Consider the following 25,509-nt stretch of genomic DNA (forward strand, 5'->3'; position numbering starts at 1 on the left):
AGGGTGTGGTGAAGGGACCTGTCCCGTGTCCCCCAGGAGGAAAGGTGCTCCTAGAGGCTGCAGTTTGCTCGCTACTTGGTGCAAGGCTGCTGCCCAGGATGGCTGCAGTTTATCATCTCTTACATTCAAGGTGATTCACCAGGAGAGGCAAAACCCTGCAGAGCCACTGCTCAGCCTCTTGCTGCCTCTCCCTGGGGATGCTCTGCTGGCTCCTGCCTCAGGGTGTGATGCCTGAAGCCCAATCCTCCTCCATGCCCTGCAGCAGCACACTCCTGCACACGGCACCGAGGCAAAATGTATTAACGGGGGGAAAAAGTTATCCACATTTATTGAACTGCAAAAAAAGGTTGTTTTTATATCCCTTTATTGGAATATAAAGACAGCTTTTATAACCTTTTAAAGGGGCATAAAAGCAGCTTGGAGACTAGAAAGCTCGCTCCAGCTGAAGGCAGGCAAAAAGAGGGAGGGGAGGATGGAGAGCAAACATCTGCTCTGCCCTCAGGTCAGAAGTAACCAGGGGAGTGGATGGGGCTGCTGGGACCCCAGGTCCAAGCTGGTTGTGGTGTGCCCTTTGTTGAGGAAGTTTGGAGCTATTAGCAGCCCTGGCTCTGGGCTTTTGACACATGTTCCTCCTCTCAGCCACTGCGAAGCTGGTTCCTCAGACCTCTCTTGGGAGGGGTAGGTGTTGAACTTAATGAGCTAACCTCTTTAATTTCATTTTTCTCCCCAGTCCTCTGTGAATAAATACTGCTTTGGCTTCGTTGCTCCTGGAACAAGGGAGGAAGGTGTCTATAAAGCTCTGGCTTTGAGGCTGGAGTGAAAGTTTGCTCTGCAGAGTGCTCCAGCCTCTCCCATGGCACCCAGCCTGCCTGGTGGGACTCTGAGGTGGGCCAGCTCACAAGCTGGGTGTCCTGGGGAACGTCAATTAGTTTGGGATGTGTTTGCAGAGGGATGGGGGAGGTGTGATTCTAGCTGGGTTGAGCACAACTCGCAGCAGCAACAAAGAGCAGGAAGGCCTGGGCAGCTGTGTGTGACGTCCTGAAGGTGTGGGGCTGGCACACTCCTGGCTGCTCTTGTCCCTGCTGCTGCCTGCAGCATTTTGGGGCAAGTGCAGTCCTCCATGGCACGGGATTCACTGCTTCCTTGCTCATCCCAACCAGCAGTGGGTGGAAGCTGCATTTTCAAAGCCAGGAGGACACTCCTTCCACCTCTTCCAGGGCTCCTGGACAGGGATCATCTGATAGCGTTGGGCATTGCAGGTGGTCACAGCCCAGCTCCCTCCTGCTGCCACACTCCTCCCAGGATGGAGATGGGTTTTCTCCATCCGCCAGGGGAGATTTGGCTTTTCCCTTTCCTTGTTGACACAGCAGTCGGTCTGACAAGACACTAAAAGAGGAGAGTGACCTTTACACTGGTCTCCAGCTCAGGGGAGGGGAGAGCTGGGCCCCTGTCTGCAGCCAGGCACACTGTGCATCTGGAGAGGTTGGGAGTCTTGCTTATCCCCACGCCATCTCCCAACTAATAACCTTCCAGAGATACTGCTGTAGGGACGTCAAAAGGATGGGAATGGGAGCAGCTGCTTCTAATTTCACTTCACGGGGAGGGAGGTGGTGCTGAGAGCACCCCGCATTCTCTGCATATATTTTTCATCATTATAGGCAGAAATACCAGAGTGGTGACAGATATTAATGCAGTTCACGCCAGGAGAAAATCTTCTTTCCATCAGACTCAATGTGCAGCAAGAGGGCAGTGCTATTTGCAACCCTAGGGAGGATCTGTTTGAAAGGTGATGTGATTCTACCCACGAAGTTTTGTTCCAAGACATAGTTCTCTTTGGAGAAAGGGCACCTGAAACCGTCCCACTGGGGGCTGTGGGGTCACTCCCTGCCTGTACCACAGACCTGAGCAAAGATGTTTGCAGCAGTGCTGGGAATTCATTTAGATTTTGATGCAACTCCAGTTTGTTGCCCTCTGCAGTGGCTGCATGTCACCACGGGGGTGACACTGCCCTGGGTGGCAGTTTTTGGGACCCCAGCCCTGACCCTCAGCAATACTGGGAGCTTTGCAGAGTTCCTCTTGCAGAGGGCTGCACTTCCTTGTGCCCCTCAGCCTCCTTTTATTTGCTTATCCCACTAAATATTCATCAGTAACATTTAAGACAAAGGAAAGAGATAATTACAAGGGGAGAGTTTTTTTGCAGTATTAAAGGTTAACAGAATTCTTGGCATTTGTGCCTTGTCGATCTCCATGTAATTATGCTCATTTCCCAGAATTCAGAGGCGACTGTGCCTGTTAAAGCTCAAAGATGGTACCCCGGGAATTAAATTTATGAGATCATTTCTCAAAATCTTCAGATTCAAACCAAGCATCTTGCTTAATGGCATGACTATTATTAATATTATTCTTGGATGCATAGCACGGCGAGGGTCAGAGGACCAGTGGCAAAACTCAAATTGATACAGGCAGACAGCAGCGTGCCCAGCTCTTGTTCCCAAGGAGCATTTGAGCAGTTTGGCAACCTCAGGTTGGCAGAAGATGGGCCCTGCAGGTGTTCAGGTTTGAGGTCCATCTGAGGCAGCCCCTTTTTGGTTTGGGCTAGCCAGCCCAAAACTTGCTGCTTCCCTTCTCTTGGTTTTTAAAGGTGTGTGTGATCCAGGGCTGAAGGCAGCTGCAGGCAATAGGCAAATTAGTGTCTCCAGGAGAGTCAAATTTTCAGAGATGCCAAACACCTGGCAGTGGGTCAGGGGTTCACTGAGAGCTGCTCAGTGTGCTCAGAGGTTTCAAAAGAGGTGTTGCAGAGTCTCTGTTCTTCTTGCCTGCTTCTTACTGAAAATCGTCTAAACTGAGGTATCTACTCTGCTCCTGGTGCCTGGCTTGTGTGGACTGTGAGTGGCTTTCTGGTAGGAAAGGGCTTTGCTTGGGGGTGTGTGGAGAAGGGAGGTGGATGTGGTGATGGGCCAGCATCAGCCAGTAACACAGACCTACTTGCTTCTCCTTGGGGTTTAGGATTTTTTGTGTAGCACCCAGATGGGCAGGGGAAGGTTTTGGTTTGGTGTGTCTTGCTTGGGGTTGTCCCAGGAGAAGGCACAGCAGCTCTTGGAGCTGCCCCTTCAAAAGGTTATGCCAGATAGCCTCAGAATGTGGGCAGAGGTTCCAGGGGAGGAAGCCTATGTCTTCATGGTCAAGGTGGCTGTACTGGAGCTCCCAAATACCTGTGGTGGGACCCGAGATGTGGCTGACTTAGCATTTCTGCTTATTCAGCATATTCCATTCTTCCCATGTGCACTTAAACTACAGAGTGGATTGAGTTGTAGAGCACTGGGTTAATGTCATACACTTATAAAATGCTATTAGATGGCTAATGGCTGGATTTTATCTGATGCTGTCAGCTGGCTCTGGCACCTGATTCAAGCTGATCAAAATTTGCTTTTGGATGCAGAGCGAGTGTAAAGGGGTGTTAATACAGTGACTTAACCTCACAACAATGCAATAAGAAACAGTTTTTTGTACAACCAATATTGATTTGTACCAAGGATCATTCTCTGTTCCTAACTTTCTCTGTGCCAGCACAGCTCAGTATCTCCTCAATAACTTTTCAGTCCCTGCATTTTAATATTTTGCATATGCATGTTTATATTAATATATTTAATGTGTATGTTTAATATTAAAGCTGGACATGTGGAGGTGTCTTTTCATAAATACACATGTTGCATTGGCTGGGCTGTTGTAAAAGGCCCTGACACAGAACTGTGGGAGAAGGGAGTAATCCTGAAGGAAAAGTCAGGCCTTGGGGACTGCTGTGCATTCCTTCCCAAGCTCGTGTCCAAGCTGCAGTCCTGCCTGGCCCACCTGTACAATGGAGCATCCTCAAGGATGCTGTTGTATATCCCTGTGTATATTGGGGATGGCAGACAAGGCTTTCCTCTTTACTTCTTGAGGTGTTCCAGGGAGATAAATCCCTTTACTGGTTTTGCTTTTGAAACACCAGCTGGGACAGGCTTTTGTAACCTTCTGCAGGGTGGCTGGCCCTTCTCCTTGGCTGCAGCACAGCTGAGGGTGCCCTGGGAGGAGTTCACTGGTGCTTGAAAATCCCAAGCACCTCAGCACCATGAGAGCAAGTGACAAACCCGAGCCCAGCAGTTTTTTAAAGGGCAAACAAAATGTTCCTTTTTACTGCCAGGAGCAGGCAGCAGGGCAGGGGATCCCAGTGTGGCTTTAGGAGAAGGCTCCCAAAAGCACACTTTATTGCAATTTAATAGCATGGTTGCTGAAAGTTTATATAAATGCCAGTTAAATATTAACAGCATCTTTAGTGGGGATTAATGGGGTCTCCTGCATTGTTTTTAAACACCATGAAGAGGGTGCTGGTAGCCCCTGCCTGCAGTGGAAGGGACTGAGGGCTGAGTGCCCATGAGGATGCTTCTTGCATTCAGAAAACTGGCCTAGAAATGTCCCCGAATGGGCAATTTGTCCAGCTCAGCAGCAGAATGCCTGTGGGGGGAGAAGGACTCAAAATGGCTCCAGCCAAGTAAGGCTCTCAATCATTGTTTCTTAATTGGGGCCACCATTAACGAGGGGATAAATGAGTCAGCTGGTGAGCAGAGCAGAAAGCCCATGTCCTTTGTGTCTGCTGTGAATGGCTGTAGACATTGAGGGCTCAGTAGTTATTCAGGAAAAGCTCCCCCGGACTTGTGTGTCATTCACCTGACTAATGCCCAGAAAATGAAGCACTTTTGTGCAACTCTGGGCTTATTGGAGAATAATGTGGTATGTGATAGCCAGAATGGGGTTATGAAATCATGTTTTCATGTCTAAGGAACCAGAATGGCTCGAGCATAAATTATGTTTCTGATCATATTTGGCAATTTCAGATTAAAAATAAATTTCCACTGTGGGGTTATAGATTGCCATCTATCAGCTTCCTGAAAAGGAAAAAAGGAATTAAAAGAGAAATCTGGCTGTACAAATTGCCTTGCTATGACCTACTTATTTAAAGTTGTGGGTTTTTTTTTTCTTCAGGAATGAAATCTTTCAATGTGGGGAGATGTAGTATTTATTGTATGTGTATAGGTTTCCAGGCAGGTGTGTAGGCACAGGTTGTACTGGGAGAATCAATCAACCATCCCTGTGAGCTGCTAGAAGCAAAATAGGTGCTAGAATTGTGCTAGGTATTTCTGAGAAAGCTGAAAAAATTGCAGCAATCATGTTGTTTTACTTGATGGAGGAACCTTAACTGCAGTTTTGCATCTGGTTGTCAGCCTTTGGGACCAGTTAAATCTGCAAATTAGATGCTTGGGCTTGGTTTTGCTCAAAAAGCCAGAGATGGGGCAGCATTGGCTGGAAGGCACCCAGGTCTTGCAGCAGGGGCTGGGGTTCCTTGCAGCAGGGGCTGGGGTTCCTTGCAGCAGGGGCTGGGGTTCCTTGCAGCAGGGGCTGGGGTTCCTTGCAGCAGGCCAAACACCACAGTTCTTCCCTGGGGGCATTTCTGGGGACTGATTTGCTTAAAATCTTGAAAGGCAAGCCCCAGCTGGCTGGCAGGAAGGTCCACGTGAGCCAAGGACAGAAAGATATTTAGAAGAGTCACTGTAAACTGGCACTGTTGCCTTTTCACCCCATCCAATTTCTTTCTAGAAAATTGAGTAAATATCTGGTGAAAGCAGTTTTGCCTGGCTAACAGACCAGAGACACTTCTCTGCAGAGCAGACCCACAGGCTCTTGCTCCTTCTAACCCCTTCCCTGCCTGTGGTTTCAGCATGCTCCCTTGCCAGCTGCCATCTCCCCAGGGAAAATCCTTCCCCTCCTCCATCCCTCCTGCTGCTCCTCTTCCCACCACAGTCCGGAGCGATGCCGGCCTGGCCTGTCTGTGGTCTCTGCCAGGAGGGGGGGCTTTTAGCCTTGCTGGAAAGGAAGTTGAGGAGATAGATACAGAGATAAATATACACCTAGTGCGCGTCTGGGCTTTGCTCCTTTTGTTTGTTTCCTGCCTGTTGCTCGCAATGGAAAAAAAAAAGAAAAAAGAAAAAGAAAAAAGACTTTTCTGTAAGTAGGAAGAAAGGGAAGAAGCTGAAAGCAAGAGGCTGCATCTCGTGCTTGGATGGGTGCTGCTTTGCAAGCAGCTTAGCCCGTGTACCACAGACTCTTCTTCTGCTGTGGTCAAAAACCAGTGAAGAAGGGAAAAAAAAAAAAAGACTCCCTCATCCCCAGAGGAGGCTACAAAGCTCTCTTTCTCTTGCTGCTGAACCTTCACAGCTGGACTCAGTTGCTGGCTCCTCTGCTGCTGGAGCAACTGAATTATTTAAAGGAATCTTGATTTCGTTTTCTCTTTGCTGTTTTCATGCATTGTGTTTATTGTCTATAGATATTTTTATAGTCTGAAGCAATTACAGCTGTCAGAGAAGAGACGAGCTGTGACAGGCTGATTTAGATGTACATTGTATGTATGCAAGAGAGGGAGAGCCAGAGACAGGGAGATAGACCAGGGATTCTGCTGGGCTTTAGTATGCAGGAGCTGGCGATGCTGGATTGAAATTCCTTGGGATTTTCAAACAATGCTAATCTCCTAACAATGGGCCAAATTCAGCCCGTGCAAGGGCTGAAGCTGCTCAGCAGGTCACGTTCTGTCCCAGCCTCACACTCCTTGAGTGTAGGCAGGTGCTTCCTCTCGTGATTTAAGATGCTTCTGGCAAGCTGGGCTGTGTTAAAAGGTTAACTGGCTGTGGTTATTGGAATCCCTTTGGTTTTGCTGACACAGGAGGTGGTCTCTGGGCATCCAAAGGAGCAGCCTCACAAAGGGAGCAAGCTCTTGCATTATGAGCGAGGCAATGGCTCGTGGGTCCTGCACCTGAGGATGTTCCCCACCAGCACAGTGGAATCTCCATCCTTCTGGGGGTGCTTGGATGCTTCAGCAATCAGCAAAAGCAGCATCTTTTCTTCTTCACTGCACCCCAGTGCGATGCCCTGTTTCACCCTATCACTGATGGCCTCCCTTTCTGTAGTTGGGTTTCAGAGACCCCCCTCCCGTGTCATCTGTGGGCCCAAAGGATCTGAAGGCTGGGGGTTACCCCTTCCCTGCCAGAGTGGCCAGGAGCAGGGAGCTGCAGAGATTAAACACCTTCAGCCAAGAGCTGGGAAGAGCTGCTGTCTCCTCTGGGGAAATGTAGGATTTGAGGCACCACATCCCACTAGTGCTAAATTCAAGAGAGCCTTCCAAAGGGGAAGAAGTAGAGAGACTTGCAAAGCAATCCCCTTCTCATATGACCTATCAGCACACACAATAATAATAAAGCTTTATTTGATTGAGCGTTTCCTCTGCCCAGCACAGCTCATAATGTTTTAGAGATTAAATAGCACAGTTAGTGAATTAAGCAGTAGTTTACAGGGGATTCAGAGACTCCAGGGATTAGTAACGGGCTATGGATCCTTTCACATCTAGGTCACCAGTTTGAATCCCTCTCAGGTTGGCAGCAATTCCAGGGGAAAAAAAAAATAAAAATAAATTGGTACTGTGTAATAGCTGCTGAGCACAGAGGGGGAAATGGAGGGAAGGAGGAATTTTGGATAGAGTCCTGCCTTGCAGAGAAGTCACCAGGGGTGGGGGAGGCCCCAGTTTTTCCCTAGCACTGGGCTGCTGCAGCTCGAGGGGACTTCCTGGGGTGCAGCACCCTGAAATCTCTGCCTGGCTGCTGGCTCTGTGCCTGCCTGGTGGCTCCAGGACTTCATGCTCCAAGGATGGCTCCCGGCACCTTTTACCAGCATGAAACTGTGCCTGGGAATATGAATGTGTTTAGCCACTAGCGGAGGGAAGGAGGAATTACCCGGCATAAGCAAACGCGATGTTGGTTAAATTATGAGCTGATAAAAAGTACGTGGGGACTGTGCCGGCGGCTGGGGAGGAATTTGCCACTTAAGCTCATGCTGTGTGAGATGTAGGGGACCAGGAGGGCACGCTCCCGCCTCTCATGCCTGACTCCTGGGGGGTGGGATATTGTCCCGTGCCTCAGTTTCCCCTCCCGCAGAACGGCTTTACTGCCTGGTGAGGGGCCGCTGCGGAGGCAGAGGAGGGCAAGTGTTAGATGTAGAGCGGTGCTGGGCGCAGGTAAGCACGCCGGGGAAGCGAGGGGAAAGGGGCGCGGGGGGGGGGGGGGGATTCTGACATCCCGTCCCCCGAGGAGAGTGGTGCAGCGGGGGTTAAAGTGGGTGTCCTTCGCCCGGGCTGGCGTCTGGAGTGCTCGCGCGCCCCGCTCCCCGCCTGCCGGTGTGCGGGTGCGTGTGCGGGAGCCCGAGCGGCGGCCGGGGATGGAGCCGCTGCCATGACAACCCCGGGCAGTCAGCCTGCATCCCGCCGCCCAGGGATGCTGCCGGCCGGCGGGGCGGGGATGCTGCCGCCGCTGCCCCCGCTCCCCCGCGTCCCGGCCTCCCGCCACTGAGGGCACCCCGGCATCCCGGGACTCCCACATCCCGGCACTCCGGCGTGTCCTGCATCCCGGCATCCTGCATCCCGCCCGGACCAGCCTGCCTTTGGGACCCGACCGCGGGGCTGGAGGAGAGGAACTGCTGAGCACCCGGGAAGCCTTTGCCCGCTGTGCCTTTTTGCGTCTGGAACCGTTTGCTAGCTCGCTCCAGGGGTGTCTCTTTTTTTGGTTTTCACTGGCTTTTTGGACTGGCCCCGCTCCGTGCTGCGGAGAGGAGCTGCCAACTCGGGACAAGTGTGCGGGGCGGGAGCGGGGCGCAGCCGGTGCCTCCTCGCCCAAGTGAGCCTCGGACTGCTTCCCGGGAAGAGCCGGCTCGCCCAGCGTCCAGCACCTTTGCCACTTCTCCTCCTCCTCTTCCTCCTCCCCCCCCGGCCCTCCCGGCCTCCTCCCTCACCCAAGGATACTGGGGGCTCCCTCCGGATGCCGCTCGGCAGGCTCAGTGCTCGCAGGCTGCCTTGCCGGGGGCTCTCCTGATCTCCGTGGATCCGCAGCGCTCGCCCCGGTCGTTTTGCTCCCCCCCATCCCCACACACACGCACCCCCTCCCTCTCTCCCTTTCCCCCCCTCCCCCCCTCCCCCCCCTCTTTTTTCACTCCTGGTGGCCTTGTCGGGTGTGTTTTTTGCCTGTTGGAAAAGTCCCTGCTGCCCAGGATGGGGGTCGGTGGGTGCTTAGCCCTGCCCTGGAGGTGCCTGGTCGTCCTCTGTCTCAGGCTGCTCTTCCTTGTGCCCGCAGGAGTGCCCGTGCGCAGCGGAGATGCCACCTTCCCCAAAGCGATGGACAACGTGACTGTGCGGCAAGGGGAGAGTGCCACGCTCAGGTAGGAGCAGCTGCATTTCTGCCTCGGGGGGGTTCTGCTGCGTGGGGAGGGCGGCTGGTGTCTTTGGAGACGTGACTCAGTTTCCCCACGGGGGATGCATCGTGTTGGTTGGCGCCGGGCAGCAAGACGAGAGGGAGATTTGGGTGTCAGGGGACTGGGCTTTGGTTCTGCCCTCCTCAGTTGTCTCTGGGAAAGTTACTGGGGGATCAGAAAAGGGGAGTGCAATTCCCTCTTGGCCCCCTGCCCTACACCGGGCTCTGTTCCTGCTGCTGGTAGTCATGGCTTGGGCATTTGGCTGCATTTGATGGGGGTAAACACTGCTCTGCTCCTGGGATGCAGTGCTGGAGGTGCCTTCATGTGTGTCAAACCAACCCAGCCTTAGAGAAAGGAGGAGTTGCTAACCCCGTGGTGGGACTGGTGCCTTTATCTCATCCCCTGACTTGCTGGGATGAGGGGTGGGGGGGTGCAGGATGGGACTGGCTCTGGACAGGTGGATTCTGCCCTCCTTAAAAATCCCCTTGCTCAGGAGGCAGGGGGTTGTGACTCCCTGCCAGCATTAACCCCTTGGGGTGGGGGGAAACGTGGGGTTGGGTGTTGCTTTGGTGTCCTGTCGCCTGCAGCAGCAATCTCAGGGTTGCAGAGGCTGCCAAAAAAATAATAAAATATCTGAAATTCTGATGGGCAGAACTTCTGGGACACGTTATGCCCAGATTGCCGTCCCTGTCCTCGCAGCAGATGGGCGCAGTCATCCCAGAGGATGTTTGATGGGGAGATGAAAAATAAAAAGGCAGGTTTTAATTGCAGCGCTGGGAAGCAGCGCTCGCAACTCCGGCGTGCTCGGGAGTGACTTTCCTCTGGTGCTGCCTTGTGTAGGTGACACCAACATCTGTGTGGCCAGCTGGGTGTGCGCCGTGAGCCGCACTCCTGCCTCACGCCAGCCAGTGGAACGGGGCTAAAAAGACCTCTGGAGGAATTTGACCCGGGTCTCCTTTTCCAAGGGCTGAGAGGACTTGAACCACAGGCTGGGTTTGGTCCCTGGGAATGTGAATCCCCTTCCCATGTATTTCCTGCAGCCCCCCCTGCCTCCCCAGACCTTGTGTGTTCCCAGGGAGCTGTGTTGCACCATCCCTCCGGATTTGTCTTGCGTCATGGCATGGCTGGGCAAAGAGGCTTGGAGATGGGTGGCCAAGGCTGGAAGACAGGCTTAGGAATTCACCCCATTGAGTTGGACTAAAATAAAGAAGTAGTTCCTTTCTTCTCCTGAATCTCTGGGCTCTTCCAAGCACCAAAAATCATATGGATCATGGCATGAGGGTGTCAAAAAGGGAGGGGGTTGGGTTACTGAAGGTCTGGGTGGTAAAATACACAGGAGGTGGCAGCAGCAGGGTGGAATGGGCACTGGTGCTCAGCAAACTGACTGGGTGGAGGCAAATTGCTCGTGCCCTGCTGGGGGCCTGCAGAGGGTTCCTGGCACAGATCATGCCAGTGCTCTGGGTGCTCTGCCCTGGCACCAGGTGCTTGCCTGATGTCTGTGAAGAACAAAAGGGAAGCTGGGTGAGTCAGCAGGAGGGATGCTTTCCCTCTGTCAGGAAGGTGTGGTGAGAAAGGGAACAAATCCTGCCCTGGTGAGGGAGGGCAGTGGCTTGTCATTGCCCCAGAGCTGCTGTGTGCTCATCCCATTCAGCTGGGGAGCTGGTCTGGTGGCCAGGGATGTGGCATGGGGTGTCCGTGTCCCTACGCAGACACCTCATCAGTACAAATGTGCCCCAGGAGATGGGTACGTGGGCTGTGGGATGTGTGAACTGGGTAGATGATATTCCTACTGTCCTGCCCCTAGAGTGGACATTGCTCTTGGAAATTAATGCCTTGCTGCTGCTGCCAGCTCAGTGCACTGGTTTGGTAGCCGGAGAGGTGGAGGATTTTGTGCTGGCATTGTGGGGTGTTTTCCTTCTGGTTTGAGGTGGGAGTGGGGGGTCCAGCAAGCAGGGCTCCTTTGCTGCATCCCCTGGTGGGTCCTGGTCCCTGCAGCTGTGCTGTGCCCTGGCAGGAGCTGAGAGAAGAGCACGTGCAAACCACACGTTGCTAGATGAGGAAATCAAGGAAGCGTGAATCTTCCTGCCCTCTCCCCTCCCGGCCCGATGGAACCATCGATCTGGTGTGGAGGAGTTAACTTGTTCAGAATAGCAATGCAGCTCAGAAAGGCTTCAGCAGACCCCACTGCTGCTGCTGCCCGGTGTGCAGGCAGCAGCCCTGCCCTCTGCCAGGGTGGCAGTCAGGGAAGGGGGCACAGGAAGGGGGGAAAGAAAAGGATTCTTCTCTTTTCCCACCATGCGAGGTGGGAGGACAGTGAGTTGCAGCCAAGGATTTGGAAGGAAAGAGATGTTTCTAGAGGTGCCTGCTTGGTTTTTCACAACAAGCAAAAGGGAGAGTAAGTGGAGAACTTCGCAGCAGCAGTTGCTGAAGTGCTTGCAAAGTCCTATGTCCCCTGCAAAGGGAGAGGGCTTGGCTATTGGGAATGGGTTATTTAATCTGGGTGGCAGGGTGCCCAGCACCCTGGGCTGCTGTCAGCCAAGGAGGCTCTTTTCAGCTCTGTCCCCACCACCCCTGTGAGCAGAGCTAATTCAGTGCCAGAGAAAGGAGGCGGATTGACGGCCACAAGGAGAATTTCCTGTAGGAAAAGGCACGAGCTTTGCTCCATGCAAACCTGGCTACTCTAAGTGTGCCATTAGAAGTCAAGACCAGAGTCACCAGAGATGTTCAGGTGTTTCCTTTTGTCTCATGGTGTCTGCTGGAGGGTACAGTCATGTCTAGTTTTGGTACCAGCACTTTAGGTCACTGTATTGAATTTACATCTTGGGTTAAACCCTGGGATAGAGCTGCCATCCAGGGTAGGAGGGGCAGACGTATTGGATGCAACAAAACCCTGCAGGAATAGGAACAGGGTGTGTGGGTGTTGGGTCCAACAAGTTGGGTGTTTTTACTGATGCACTCATTGGGCTCTGAACTGGATCTGCTCCTGCTTTTGGGGTTACACAGAGGGTTTGCATGTGTAGAAAGGACAGAGAATCACAGAATGGTTAAGGTTGGAATGTTTTGTTGGGAGGATGAGGCTGGTCTGCACCCCCTCCCACCACGGCCAGGCAGCATCTGCCCTCCTTGGTAGTGAGTGCTTCGTGCTGAAGAAGACCCATCCTGAACTTTTCATCCAGTGCTTGAACTGAGTCCAGGCATTGCTGAGACCTTGGGAGCAGTTCTGTCAGCACCAAAACAAATGGCTTGATTATGATTTCACTTTAATTGGCATCAGTCAGCGCTTTCCACGGCGAGGCTCTGACGATCCCAGCAGCAGGCACAGGTGCCTGCATGATGTCCCCCAAATTCACCCATCCCTTGGGCAGATTGGGCTGTAGGATGAGGGTCACTTCTCTCTACATCTCCTTGTTTTATTGACAGAGTGATGCAATGGCTTTATTTGTTCCAGCTTTGATTCCAAAAGTCAGATCTGAGTTGAACATGAATCAAAGATGGCTTTTGTTTTGTTTGTTTTTAACCCTGATGTTTCCTATGGTTTGCACTTGGGGTTTGAAAAGGGCAACACACTTTGCTGCTGAGATCTGCCATGGTTTACCTAAGCCTGTTTTGCAAATTTATTTTGCCCCTGTTGTGCTCCTGAAGTAATTTTGGATAAATGATAACTTGGCTGTGAAACAAAACAAAATCAAGGCTGTTTGTTTGACACATGCAAACAGAAAGTGCTCGTTAGCGAAGCAGAAAATATCTTTCTCAGAAACAGGTCTGTTTTCTGTGACTCTTTGCTGCCCCATCTTTCCCTCTTGATGCACAGGAATTTGCCTTTTGATGTCCTTATTGTGTAATAAGAACAGGGCTGGTCCCTGATGGGGACAGTGTGGTGTGTTCCAGCAGCTGCCTTGTGTCCCCACCCTGTTCCAAGGCAGATCTGCTCCTGCTGGGGCTTGAGCAAGGGTGATTCTCTGCTGAGGGTTTGGGCAGCTGCCCTCGTGGTTTGCAGTCAGTGAGGGCAGAAAACCTGCTGGGGGGGCAGGGGATCCCACTCCAGATTCTCTGTCTCCAAGAAAGGAGCACTGGCTGTCCTGGGGGTTAAGCAATAGGAGCTTTGCAGGGCACTGCTGGCTGCAGGGCTGGGCTCCTGGTGCAAGTAAGAGCAAGAGAGGGCAGAGGTTTGTCCACGAAAGGGTCCAGCTGTGATTGCTAAAGCTCCTTTGGTAGCAGCAGAGCTCTGTGTTTGTTTTGCTCGAGGCTCCCCACTCCCACCTGTGCTGGTGTTTGGAGCTGCAATTACCCCAGCGAGGGGTGTTGCTTGTCCAGCACTTTCCCACTCATTGCCAAACCCCTCGGACACCCTGACTCACACACTGCTCGTCCCAGCACTCCCATCTCTGGCCCTGCCTGGCCAACTCCTCCTACCCTTGCACAACTGCCAAGCTCCTCATTACCAGCTCAGTGTCCATCTCCCTCCCCAGGCCTGTGCCGTGATGCTCCCGTGAAATATTCCTCCCGTTCTGATGGTCTCCAAGCTCAGTACCTGGTATTTTTTGTCCTGCTGCCATTATTTATGTCAGAGCCTCACCCAGCAGAGCTCCTGGTTGCTTCCCTGCCCACTTCCCAAGCCCAGAATGGGGAACATATCCTGGAATCCAAGGTGTAATGACTTTGCTGTTGCTGGTTACAGAGTGGTGAAGAATTTCTGAGCACATGGGATTGGATGGGACCAGCACCAGCAGTCCTGTGGGCATGGGGTGAGGATGGAACTGAGCTGCCAACACATGCATTAAACAACAAAGGTTATTGCCCTGACTCCAGCACACTCACCTCCTCCAAACCTCTCAAGTAATACAATCACAGAATGGTTTGAGTTGGAAGGGACCTTAAAGATCATCTAGTTCCACCCCCTTGGCACGGACAGGGACACACTGCGAGCAGTACCGCAGGTTAGGACTTGAGTTCTGCTCCCATCAGTGCCGCTTCACCCCTGTCTCCCTCCTCCCATCATTGCTGGGTCCTCCTTTCTGGCCAGGCTTTCCTGTCCATGTTCCTGGAGATCCTCCCTCGGAGGGGCTGCAGGAGCCCCGTGGTGCCCACGTGTGATGCTGGAGGCTGTTTGCAGCTTGCGAGCGGATGGCTTTGCTTGCGATGGCATGTTTTTGAAAGGGACTTTATTGCTAAAGTGACATGTCAGCAAATCTTCGCCACCTCTCTCCCAGCTCAGAGATGGAATCAGCTTAAAGTGGGGGAAAAAAAAACAACAAACTGTCATATGCATGGATTATTTTTTTTTTTCTTTTCCCTGAGTGCAATTTCCATCTGAGATGAGACAAGCTCCTGATTGCTGTGCCAGAGGAGGGTTTCCCTTTATAGCTCTCCTGGTAGAGCTTGTAGTTCACTGGAGCTGTCTGGGCTGGGGTCTCCTAGGGGACAAGTATGTTTTTCTGGAGCTGTCATCTCCATTGGAGGGTTAAGCATCTCTGATCTACCGGCTCTGGGAAGATTTAAGTCAGATTTGTACCCTGCTCCTCTGGGATAGGAAGGGCTGATGGGGGAGGAAGAAAGGTGAGGAGGAAGGGAGGTCAGAGCAGCCTTGCAGGGGACGAAGCTGGCCAGTGGAGGGTTGCTGAGGTGGCATTTCTGATCTCTAAGCTGGGATTATAAATGAAGGTTTGGTTCTCAGCCCTGCTGTGGACTCTTTGTGTGACTTTAGGTGCCCTCCTAGGTCCTGTAAATGTGTATCTTCATGTGTGACACTTGCAGCACTTCCTTTCTCTGGTTCCATGAATCATCTGCTTGCATTGCAGTCTTTTTGTGGCAGGATGCATCCATCTGTAAGGAGAATGCTCAGAGTGTCCTACTGGAAAGCACTGCAGATGTCCACCAGTGTCCTGCCCTCTCTTGGTGTTTAAAGGGGCTACTTGTTGTTGCAGGGGTACATGGTGTAGGGTTGTGGTACTGCAGAGCTGGGTGGTAGGTGGCTGATCACCAGGTAGGAGCTGAAGCAAAATCAGGGATTGGGGCCAGCATGTGGTTGTTTGGTCTTGCACAGTGTGAACTGGCAGCTCCATACAAGTGTTAGCAAGAAGTGGGTTTGGGACATGGGTCTTCTTCAGGTTGCCTAAATCTTTACCTCTTCTGTTGGCTTCACTGGAGTCACTCCAACTTATGCTGTTGGAAAAATCCTCCTCTTGATCTAGCAGAGTTGCTCTTTCCTCTCCCAGGCCCACCCAACCCTACCAGTTTGAGCTCAGACACCCTGATTTTCCTTTAGCAGGAAAGGGAAAAATCAGGAAGGAACTAAACTACAGCCACATCAGTGGGAGGAGGGACTAATAGATATGAGAATACAGAGCCAAATGGACAAGCAAATGGGAAAATGCAATCCCCACAATGCAGCAGAGAGATTTACACTGACAAAGGGGCTGATCCAGTGCTCATTAATGTCACCACAAGTCTTTATCCTAACTGAAATAGACTGTGGATCAGGTTGAAAGACAGTGTTGTGGTCCTGCTACACTATGCAAAGTGCTCAGAGGCTGCCTGTGGAACGGCAGCGTGGAGAGCCCTCTCCTAGCAGGAGTTTGCTCCTTGTTGTGTGTGGCCCCTTTGCAAAGCAAACGGGAAATACCTGGGGATAAAGAGGTAAATAAATGGGAATAAATAAATAAATGTGTAGGAAATGCTCTCCTTAAGGTTGGTTTTCAGAGGTGCAAGGCCATGAAAGAGCCAAGTCTGAGACTCGGGTTTATCTGCCTGGATGTTACAGCATCTCCTGGAATGTCAAACACTTCTTAATCACTAGTATATTAAAAATATTGCCTTAAATTAGGATGCTTCAGCTGGCAGTGAGTGAGGTTGGCTCTTGCCACCAGCAGTCATGCAGGGAAGCAGTCCTTAGTTTATATGCAAGGTGAGGAGGCAGAAGAGCAGATGGGTGGGTACAGACAGGCTGAAGGCAAACTTGGCTTTTCAGCTGGATTCTCCCCTGGAAGAACCAGTGTCAGGGAGATGGAGACAAGGTCTGGAGAGCTGAGCCTGGTCTGGAGGTGAGGACACCTTTGGGGAGAGTGCTGAAGAGGAAAGGACACCAAGGGTCAAACTTGGAGACATGCGAGTCCAGCTCTGCATGTCAATGAGGACAGAGTAAATAAGGAATAAAACCACCTTCCAACATGAGCAGCTGGTGAAATATCACAGTTGTGTTTTTTTTTTTTTTGTCCCAGAGATGGGAGATTTTGACCAGCTCTGTGCCTGCAACCATAAATGGCTCTGACACCTGCGTCTGTTTTATCAGACACATGCAGAGCCCCGGACACGATCCAAACATTTATTGCTTTGGATTTATTTATTTTTCCTCTTTTTTTTTTTTTTATTTTTTTTTTTATCATGGTGGGATCGTTTCCCAGCTTCACATCCTCTGCTCAGCAAAAATGCTGCTTTTTTCAGACTTAGGTTTCTTCCACGTGTCTAACAAGAAGCATAATGGTAAAGTGTCAAGAAAAGCAAATTATTCAAGGCAGGGAGGGAGAACAGGGCAGCTCAGATGGTTCAGAGCCACCTCAAGATGGTTTGAACTTACTGGTCTTTGAAGGTATATTTAGGTTCTCACCCAAGAGTTCTCCAAATTCAGTATATGATAGGTGTAGGGCTTTATTCCAGGATAATCTGTATTATCTTACATCCCTGTTCTCCTTTTACAGTCCAGTACAAAGCTCTTGAGGAGTTCAAAGGAAGAGTGACCGAGGTGAACACTTGAGCAAGTGTTTTCCAAGTCTTGAAAGGTCTGATGCTTATCTTGCATTGCAGTTCAGTGGGAGTTCACCTCCTGCTCATGCTTTTATTCACAAAATTCAGGCTTGTACAGTTTATTACATAAGGCAGCACAATTTTTCTGTTGTTTTTGAAACAGATATTTTTCCTTAAAAAAAAAATAAATCCATTTCTTTCTTGCATACCTTGACTGGGAAATGTTTAGTTTAGAATTCCCTTGTTGGGAAAAGGGCAGATTTGGTTGGAGAAATAATACTTCCTTCTTTTCACCTGATTTTATGAGTTGATTGAAGCAGCTTGTCAAATTGTACAGGAAACACTCTGATCAAACTGAAGTGAGGTTTTGGGTTTTTAAATGTCTTCTAGGAAACAGTGCAATTTTGATTTCTTTCAGTCTCAGAAGGGAAGGATTTCTGGATACATAGAGTTTCTCTTCAGCTGAAAAAATTCTGTGACTTCTCACCTCTGAACTGCTTTAGATTTTAGAGTTAATTTTCCCATCATATTTAATCCTGCTTTTTGCTTTCTTCTAGTTGGAGGAGCTGTTCTGCTTTGAATCAGAGTTGATGTTGAATATATGTTTTCCAAGGCCAGTTTTCATCCTGGCCAATGCACATTGTGACCCTGCTTGCTCAGCAAACTTGCACAGTGTGAGAGTCGGGGCAAAATGCAGCAGTTTTGGGTGGGAGAAGCTTGGAGATGCTCCAATGGTGTGTGTGTTTGTGAAGTGGTGGGACTTGGTCCTCTACAAACATGAGGAGCAAAAGGTATCCATCAGCCCTGGCTTGTGTACTCATGAAATTAAAGCAGGCCTCTCCCTTCTCTAGGGGCTTGTATTGTGTGTCAGGCAGGACATGGTCAGAAGATCAAAGTCCCATCTCTGGTTGTTATTGCTTCGTCATGGCGGTGGTTGGTTGAGGGAGACACCTTTGCTGGTGCATGTCAGCTGGGGCTCCTAAATTTCCCTGCTTGTCCTTGGCTCCTGGAGGACAGCAGCTGCAATTTCCTTGCTGGTTTCAAGCCAGCAGCATGCAGACTGTTGACATTGTTTAGTGAGACACAAGGCCCTTCACCTCGGACACCTCCATGAGTCTGGAACCAGCATGCCAGACGTTTTTGGCTGTTTGGCTGGTGACCTCCATCCATTCAAATGGCACTGCCCTAAGCAGTCTGAACAGACAGGGCTGAAGAGATCACAGGCTGATTCATAACCTCTTGGTCCTTCTAGAAAAGACTGAAGGCCCCATGACAGTGCATTGTGTAGGAGAAACTTCACCCAACCTCCTGGGACTGACCCTCTGGGGCAGGTGGGAGTTGCAGCAGGAACCCCATGGAGGTCCAGTGGGGAGAGAAGGGGCAGAGCTATGTCCTCAGCACCAAGGGGGTTTGCAGCTGGGAGTGGGAAGGGGAGGCTGGAAGCAGAGAGGCACCGCGGCGCTGCTGAATTGGTGCGATGGGGAGATGTCAGCTCTTCTCTCAGCTCTTCCCTCAGCTTCCCTTTGCAGCGCCAACTGTCAGTAATTTAACTAACGTTTTGTAAATAAATGTGGCATTCGGACAGCTGTCACCACGCCTGTTATAAACACTCCTTTTGTCACTAAAAGCTGGCAGTACCGCTCCGTTTCCCCTGCAAATGCAGCCACCCCTGCCAGTTAGCTCCTCAAGCCAGGGCTGTCAAGGAATCGCATCCCGGCCGGTGGCTGGGAGACTGTGGCTTCGCCCAGGGTGCCCAGCAAGGCATTGCCAGGGCCTGGTGTGAAGGCAGCTTTTGCAGCTCAAAAAGAAATGAATGGCCCCATCAGCGAGCAAGAAAACCCATTTGGATGTGGCTGGAGGGCTGGTAGGTTCCCAGCCAGGAGCCTGGGCAGTCCAGCTGCAGTGCCGGTGGTGGCACCGGTTCCTCTGCCGGCCCGGCCCAGCCCCATGGAGAGGGTAGGTAGGATGAAGTGGGGAACCCAGCCCTGGGCTCTCATGTGCCAAGGGAGCAATTTGGCACTGGCACCACAAATGCTTTTCCCTTTGGAGAGTGGGCTCCTTATGCATCAGATCTTGGGTTTGGTAACTGTCGTCTCTGGGGAACTGGGTTGGATCCGAGCATAGGGGCCTGTCCTTTGAGCTCATCAGTCTTGCTCAGCACTCTTGTCCTATTAGGAGCATATTCAAAACCTCCAGGCAGTCTGGATGCTTCTCCTCCTAACAAACCTGACTGAAGCAGGGCTGCTGTTGTCTTTCTCCCTGCTGAGAAGTCTTGATCCTCTACTGCTTTGCTCCTTTCATCTTTCAGGGACCCTTGCAGCTCTAGACAACCCTCCCTTGGCCCACAGTGTTTCTCTCCCAGTATGGGGTGGCAAAACTTCCAGTGTAGCCTGGCAGTGCTGCATTGATGTGTGATGCAGGCAGCACTGACATCAGCACATGACATCTCTCTCTCTAAGCTGCTGTAAAATTAGCTTCATCTCAAGTGGCAGAAAACGATCACATCCTCGCTGGAGGGCGATGAGGAATATTCCTGAGTCACTGCTAGCGATGAAACAGGCAGAAAATCCAGAGTGATACACAACTGCCCACTCAGTTTTAATCGCCAAGGCCATTTGCTGCTGCAGAGCCTTAAGATGCAGCTTCCTCCTCCTCTCCCTCCCTTTCATCCATCACACTCCTCAACAGCCCAGGCTGCAGATCCCAGCAGGGACAGAGCGATTGCCCATCCCACCAGTGAGGCTGCAGGTTGTGAGCATCTCCTGCTTCTTCCCAGTACCCCTGGGAGGAGAGGGTCAAAGCTTCCCTCTCTTAAAGCAGTCGGAGGAAAAAGATGGAGCCTGTCCTCAATTCTCCTCCTTCCAGGCTCTGGTTCTGCAGCCTGGGATAAACTCTGCTCCAAGCTCATCTTCATTTCCACCAGTTTTCCCTGCTGCCTCTGAAGCAGCTGCTGTGCCCATCAGGGATGTTTCCTTTTGTGTCTCTTTTCCCTTCAGCTTTAGTTTGAAACCATCTCCCTGGATTTTTATGTCTTGGATAAAGCCACCCTCCTTCCTACAACTGTCAGCTTGCTGCTTGGGAAACCTCTTGCCAAATTTGCTGGCAACTAAGGCCAAGAAAACCCTTCAAAACACTGATGATCAGAGGCAAAGCGCTGTAATTCTTCCCTTCCTTGCATATGCTGCTTGGCAGCCTGCTAGTTCGAAGGGCTCCTCAGAGGCTTCCTACAAGTCCTGCTGTGCCAGCTTTCCCCCCCAAATCCAGGTGGGAGCCATCCATGCTCCAGGTTGAAGTGTCTGTAAAACCCTGGCAAGGTTCACATGAGTCCTTTGTTTTGGGCTTCACCTGCTCCTTCTGCTCTCCCATCCCTGCTGCCCTGGTTCAGTATAATTTTGGCAAAACCATAGCAATCTTCTGGTTTGTGCAGACATTTGAATGAAGACTCTTCCTTCAGTCAGGGCTTGTCAGTATTTATCCCTTAACCTGATTTTTAGATGTTCTCTATCCTGCAGATTTGCTGGGATATGCTATTCACACAAAACTCTCCTGGTGTCAGACTTCTGCTAGGATAGCTTAATAGCTCCTACCAGCCTGCGAGGGGAATAAGCAGGACTGGCAACAGCACAGACACACAAATCTGTCCAGGCAGGGGTTTTACCAGCCTAAAAAAATATTGCAGCAGCTCACTTGCTGCACCAGCGAAAGTTTTCCACGCCGGTTGGCCAAATCCGGGCAAGTTTCCCTCAATCCTGCTCTCCTTTCCCATAATCCCTGACAGCTTTGCACGCCATGACTTTATTTGTCAGCACAAGCAGGTGCAGAGCTGCAGGACATGGGCTCAGCATCTCGCTTTGGTGGTTTTTCCAGCTTGCAGCCTCTTTATCCCAGCATCAGGCAGCACGATCAGCACTGCTCCTCGCTTTCATTTCCTTTTTTCCTCATCCTTTCCCCAAATGTGGAGCCTGCTTGCTGCCTTCTGGGCCAGGTTCTGCAGGAACCCAAGAGATGAGTATCAAAATGAATAGATGGGTGGTAATTTTGGATTTGAGGGCTACAACTAACCACCCCCGAGCACGCCTGCATTCTGCACACACCAGCCATTGTCGCACACAGAGAACAAATTAGTGTGTGTGTGTATATATATATTTATATACCTTGGGCACAGCTAATGAACAAAAATAGATACATTACAGAGGGAGAGTAATTCATGAAGATGCCTGTCAAGAGAAGCAGGAGATGGGGATAAAGCCTAAAGCCAGCAGGAGCCCGTGCTGATACTGCAGCTGTACCCAGGAATAGCGAACCCTTGGGCAGAGGTTGGGGGACAAGCCTGTTCATAAATTCTCTAATCTTTTCTCCAGGTAGTGCCAACTGCTGCTTGTTTCTCCTGCTGTGAGTCTGAAACAGCCCTGCTAACCTCTGGCAAAACCAGGAGGATAACACGGGAGGGAAGGTTGACTTTGTTTGCAGCGTGTTGGGTTTTTTTGGTGGTGTTTTGTTTTTTTTTTTCTCCTGGCTAAAGAAGGAAGAAATAAAGTTGGATTTCAAGTGGGGTTGTTGCAGTAATGGAGGGAAATGAGAAATGCTCTTCAGCTGCCTTCTCCTTCCTCACGTCCCCATAAATAACCCTTCTTGTTTGGAGATGGCTCTTAAAGGAGAGAGCTGGCTTGGACTGTTATTTTTTTGCCACAGCTCGAGGGCTCTATCCCTCCCCTGCTTGCAGTGCCCCTGGTCTCAGCCTGCTCCTCTCCAGAGCTGCCCTCTGAAAAGCAGTTTCTCTTCTCATGTGGGCTTTGGTTTGTGGGGACACCCCAGGGTGGGCAGGGCTGCTCCCTGCCTGCCAGGGCTCCATGGGCTCACTGCTCACACCTTCTCTGCTGCCGGTGCCGTGGAGGTCCCAAGCTGTGGTGCCACCTCAGTGTCACTCCCAGATTCCTGAAGTCAAATACCAAGCACAAGCAAAGTGTGAGCCTTGGGGGGGTGTTGGACAGCAGCAATCCCAGGTGCCTGCTCCTGGGGAGACAGCCAAAAACTGCTTGAAATGCCCATGGTGCTCTTTATAGCTCCTTTCATGTCCACCCAACAGCCTCTTTGAATAAAACTGGGTTCAGCCATGCAGCAGCTTTATCCAGCCCTGAAGCCTTGTCCTTCTGCTAACTTTTGAGAATCAGCTGGCTGATTTCAGTCAGGTCTTACAGAGGGCTGGATGTTACATTTCTATCACTTCCATGAAAAACAGGCAGGTAGAGGTCTTAGAGACCTCACGAGTTCTCTTAAGATAATGGCAGAATGAGTTCAAATCTTGTACAAGACACCTGAGAACCCACGTGGGCACTGGCCTAATGTGAGATTCAAAGGAAGAGGCAGCTCTAGCCTGAGCCTGTGGCATTGAAGATTAAAATGTGTAGGAATGGGTGGTTTCCTTTGGTGGAGCTACTTGTTAAATGGAGCAAGGAGTCCAGGTGGGAAGGAGTTGAGCATCCCAGATTGCGTATAAGGAAAACCATGAAGACAATGATGGAGAGACTGATTCCATCATGTCAGTCCTGGGGTCAAGGAGAAGAGCCAAAAGCTCAGGGTTGTGTTGGTAGTGCAGCTGGTGTCAAACAGGGGATGCTGGACTTTGCATTCCTGGATTGCAAGACTGCAGCAGCTGGTGGCTGTGGCATTGCTGGAACTGGCTGGCTCACCCTTCCCTTCCCTGAGAAAAAAAATTAAGGCAAAAAAAAATAAAGCTCAACAGCAGTGACAGGAAAAAAAAAGAAAGAATAAAAAGGCCAGTAACTCGCTTTCCAGAAGTTCCTAATGCTGCAACAGGCAAAGTGCTGGAGATAAAAGAAATAAAAAAGCGGAGGAAAAAGGGAGAAAGAGCATTGATGAGCTCTCAAACTAACAGCATGCAACTCTCATATTATTTTTCCTCCTTAGCCTTTGAAACAGAACAACGGCCTGGAGCCTTCTCGGCAGATGGACAATGTGTGTGCCTTAACCACTTAACAGCCATTAGCCTAATTTCACGTACTGGAGCCAAATTAAATAATAAGTAAGAGGCTATGAAAAGCTGGTTTGGAGGCTGCGTTACTGCCTTTCACTTGATAACCTTCTCGTAAACAGATGCTCTCTCTCTACCCTATTAACCTTGTCTGAGAGTGGGGAGGGGGTTTTGGTGAAGCAAACAAGCCAGACCTTGGTGGGGAGGTGAGACAGAGGGGCCAGATGTAGGGGGTCCTCCCTATTTTGGAGGCTCCTCTTGCTTTTTCCCCCCCCGATGCCCTGGCTGGGGAGGAGCTGCTGAGCAAGAAGCTCGTTCTGCGGTTGCGTCCAGGTCGTTTGAATGTGCCAAATGATTCATCTTGATCAGCGAGCCCATCTGTACCTGCTGGGCGAGGCTGGGCCACCCGGAGCTGGTTTTGTGGACAAATCTGTTTGACTTGGAGGAAAGGGGAGATGGTGCTGGTAGACACGAAAGGGGAGGTGGCCCCGTGGCTGGGTGCCTGGTCCCACCCCTGGTTTGGCTCAGGCAGGGCTTGGGGGGGCTGCTGCATCCTCCCTCCTGCTTGCAGCACTAGTTCACCCTTGCAGATGAAGTCATTTTGCTGCTCTTTTCCACCCCCCCTGTGTTAAAACAGGAATAGTACTTGCCTAAGCTTTGGGAATTTGTGAGTACTAGGTAGTTTGCAAACTGCTGCTGACAGTGATGGAAGGGTGAGGTGTTTTGCAGGTCTCTGCAGAAGGGCTTTGTGTATGTTTTTTTGGCTGGTAAAGGTTTGAGGGTGGCTGCCTTATTTCATCACCAACCCCCCTGGCTGCTAACTATTGCTTTGTGCCTCAGCTTCGTGCCTTTTAAGTTTTCAGGGGATTATAGATGACGGTGCAGCTATTTTTGGTGAAAGGTTTTATTTATTAAAAAGCCATCTTGCTTCATTAAGAAGATACATTGATGGGAAATAGATGAGCAGTTCTATTACTGGCTTGTAGTGTGCTCTGCGAGCCCGGGGCCGAGATGATGTGCTGTGTGCCCTCCTTTGATGCAAGAAATAGCTCTCCATGGAGCCACCCACAATTTGGTGCATGAGCCACCCCCTTGCCCTGGCTGCAGGGGCCAAGGCCCTGGGGTGGGTGCGAGGAGGTTTGTTCTCGATGCACAATTTCCAGCAGTTCCTTGGTGTGATTTGACTTTCCTTCCTGGTTGATTTTCCTCCTTGGTCTCAGTTGTCACATAAGCTCTGCTTTCATATGCAAAACCTGTCCTCTGACTGGCACAGGAGCTGATAAAGCCAGGTTTTCTTACAAGTTTGCTTCATTTTGGTCCAAGCAGGAGGAAATGACTTGCCGCCTGCAGCGGGGACGTTTGGTAGGTTTTGTGCTGTGTGGATCCTCTGAGGTTCAGATGAGGATGAATCTCATTTTGCTGTGGCCTTTCCCTCCGTGGGGCAGTCACAGAGTCCCTCTCCTGTACCTGGCTGCCTGTCTGTACTAGACTTGCAGGTACTTAATGTCTTTGAGCCATCTGTTCCTCTGTCAAATTTAGTTAAAATTGGCCAAAGGCTTCACATTTTATTGGGGAAGATTGTGAGACGGGCACACAGGCAAGGAGCATGATCACATAGGCTCATTCCAGTAGAAGTCAGGGCTTAAAATACATTGGGGTCTGTTATTCAGAGCTGGGGAGATGGGATCCACATCCAGCCTTTCCCCAATGTCAGATATTTTAGGTTGAGATCTATTTTTTGGTGTTATAGAAAGCTCCTCTGTGGAGGTGGACTTTGCTTTGGGGAGGATGTGACCCCTTCTAAAGATAATCTTGTGGCTTTCCAGCTAACATGAGCCCCATTCCTGCTTTTCTGAGGCACTGGCCCTTAAACCAAGATGCTACAGCTGCAATTTTGCTGAAGAACTCCTCCAGCAAGGGCTGGCATGTGGAGTGTGCTTGGAGGTGACATGTGGAGGAAAGGAGAGGAGGGTTGTATGTTGGTAAGAAGGTCAAGCGAGCAGGAAGAGTCCCAGGTCACCATCACCCCCAGGCCAGTCTGGGCAGGCTGAACTTTCTGGGTGGTGCACTGGGATGTGCCTCTTGCAGATCTCCCCAAATGCCTCTGCCTGGTTTGGGACTGGGGTTGGACTAGAAGACCTTTAAAGGTCCCTCCCAATCTAAACTATTCTAAGCTCCGGGAGTGCTGGCACTTGCTTCCAAGAGGTCTCCTCCAGGTGCTGGCTGGATGAGTCCTTCCAAGTGTAAAATCTTGTCATGGGCTACAGGGAGATCCTGATGACCACCACAGGCTGAGGTGAGATGAAATACATCTGTCAGAAGAGAGAAAAAGCAAAGGAACCAGCAAACCCTCCCTCAAAGGCTGGATGGCTCTTGATGCATTAGCTTTTCTGAAGGAGCCCAGAAAATCATGAGGAGTCTGGAATCCTTGCTCCTGGACCTGCAGGTGTCTCTGA

General features: G+C 50.9%; 1 protein-coding gene across 3 annotated transcripts in view; it reads left to right on the forward strand.

The window, feature by feature from the left end:
- NTM (neurotrimin) overlaps nucleotides 1–25,509 on the forward strand; it is a 334,211-nt gene that overhangs the window by 188,887 nt on the left and 119,815 nt on the right. The window contains exon 2 of one of the 3 annotated variants that reach the window (XM_051638361.1): nucleotides 9,204–9,288. In XM_051638361.1, coding sequence (XP_051494321.1) covers nucleotides 9,204–9,288 — 85 coding nt within the window. Of the gene's footprint in view, nucleotides 1–8,571; nucleotides 9,289–25,509 lie in introns of those variants that run through there. The other 2 variants (XM_051638363.1, XM_051638362.1) reach the window with 2 other exon arrangements.

This window comes from Apus apus, chromosome 22 (assembly GCF_020740795.1).
Source record: "Apus apus isolate bApuApu2 chromosome 22, bApuApu2.pri.cur, whole genome shotgun sequence".
Classification (NCBI taxonomy): Eukaryota; Metazoa; Chordata; class Aves; order Apodiformes; family Apodidae; genus Apus; species Apus apus.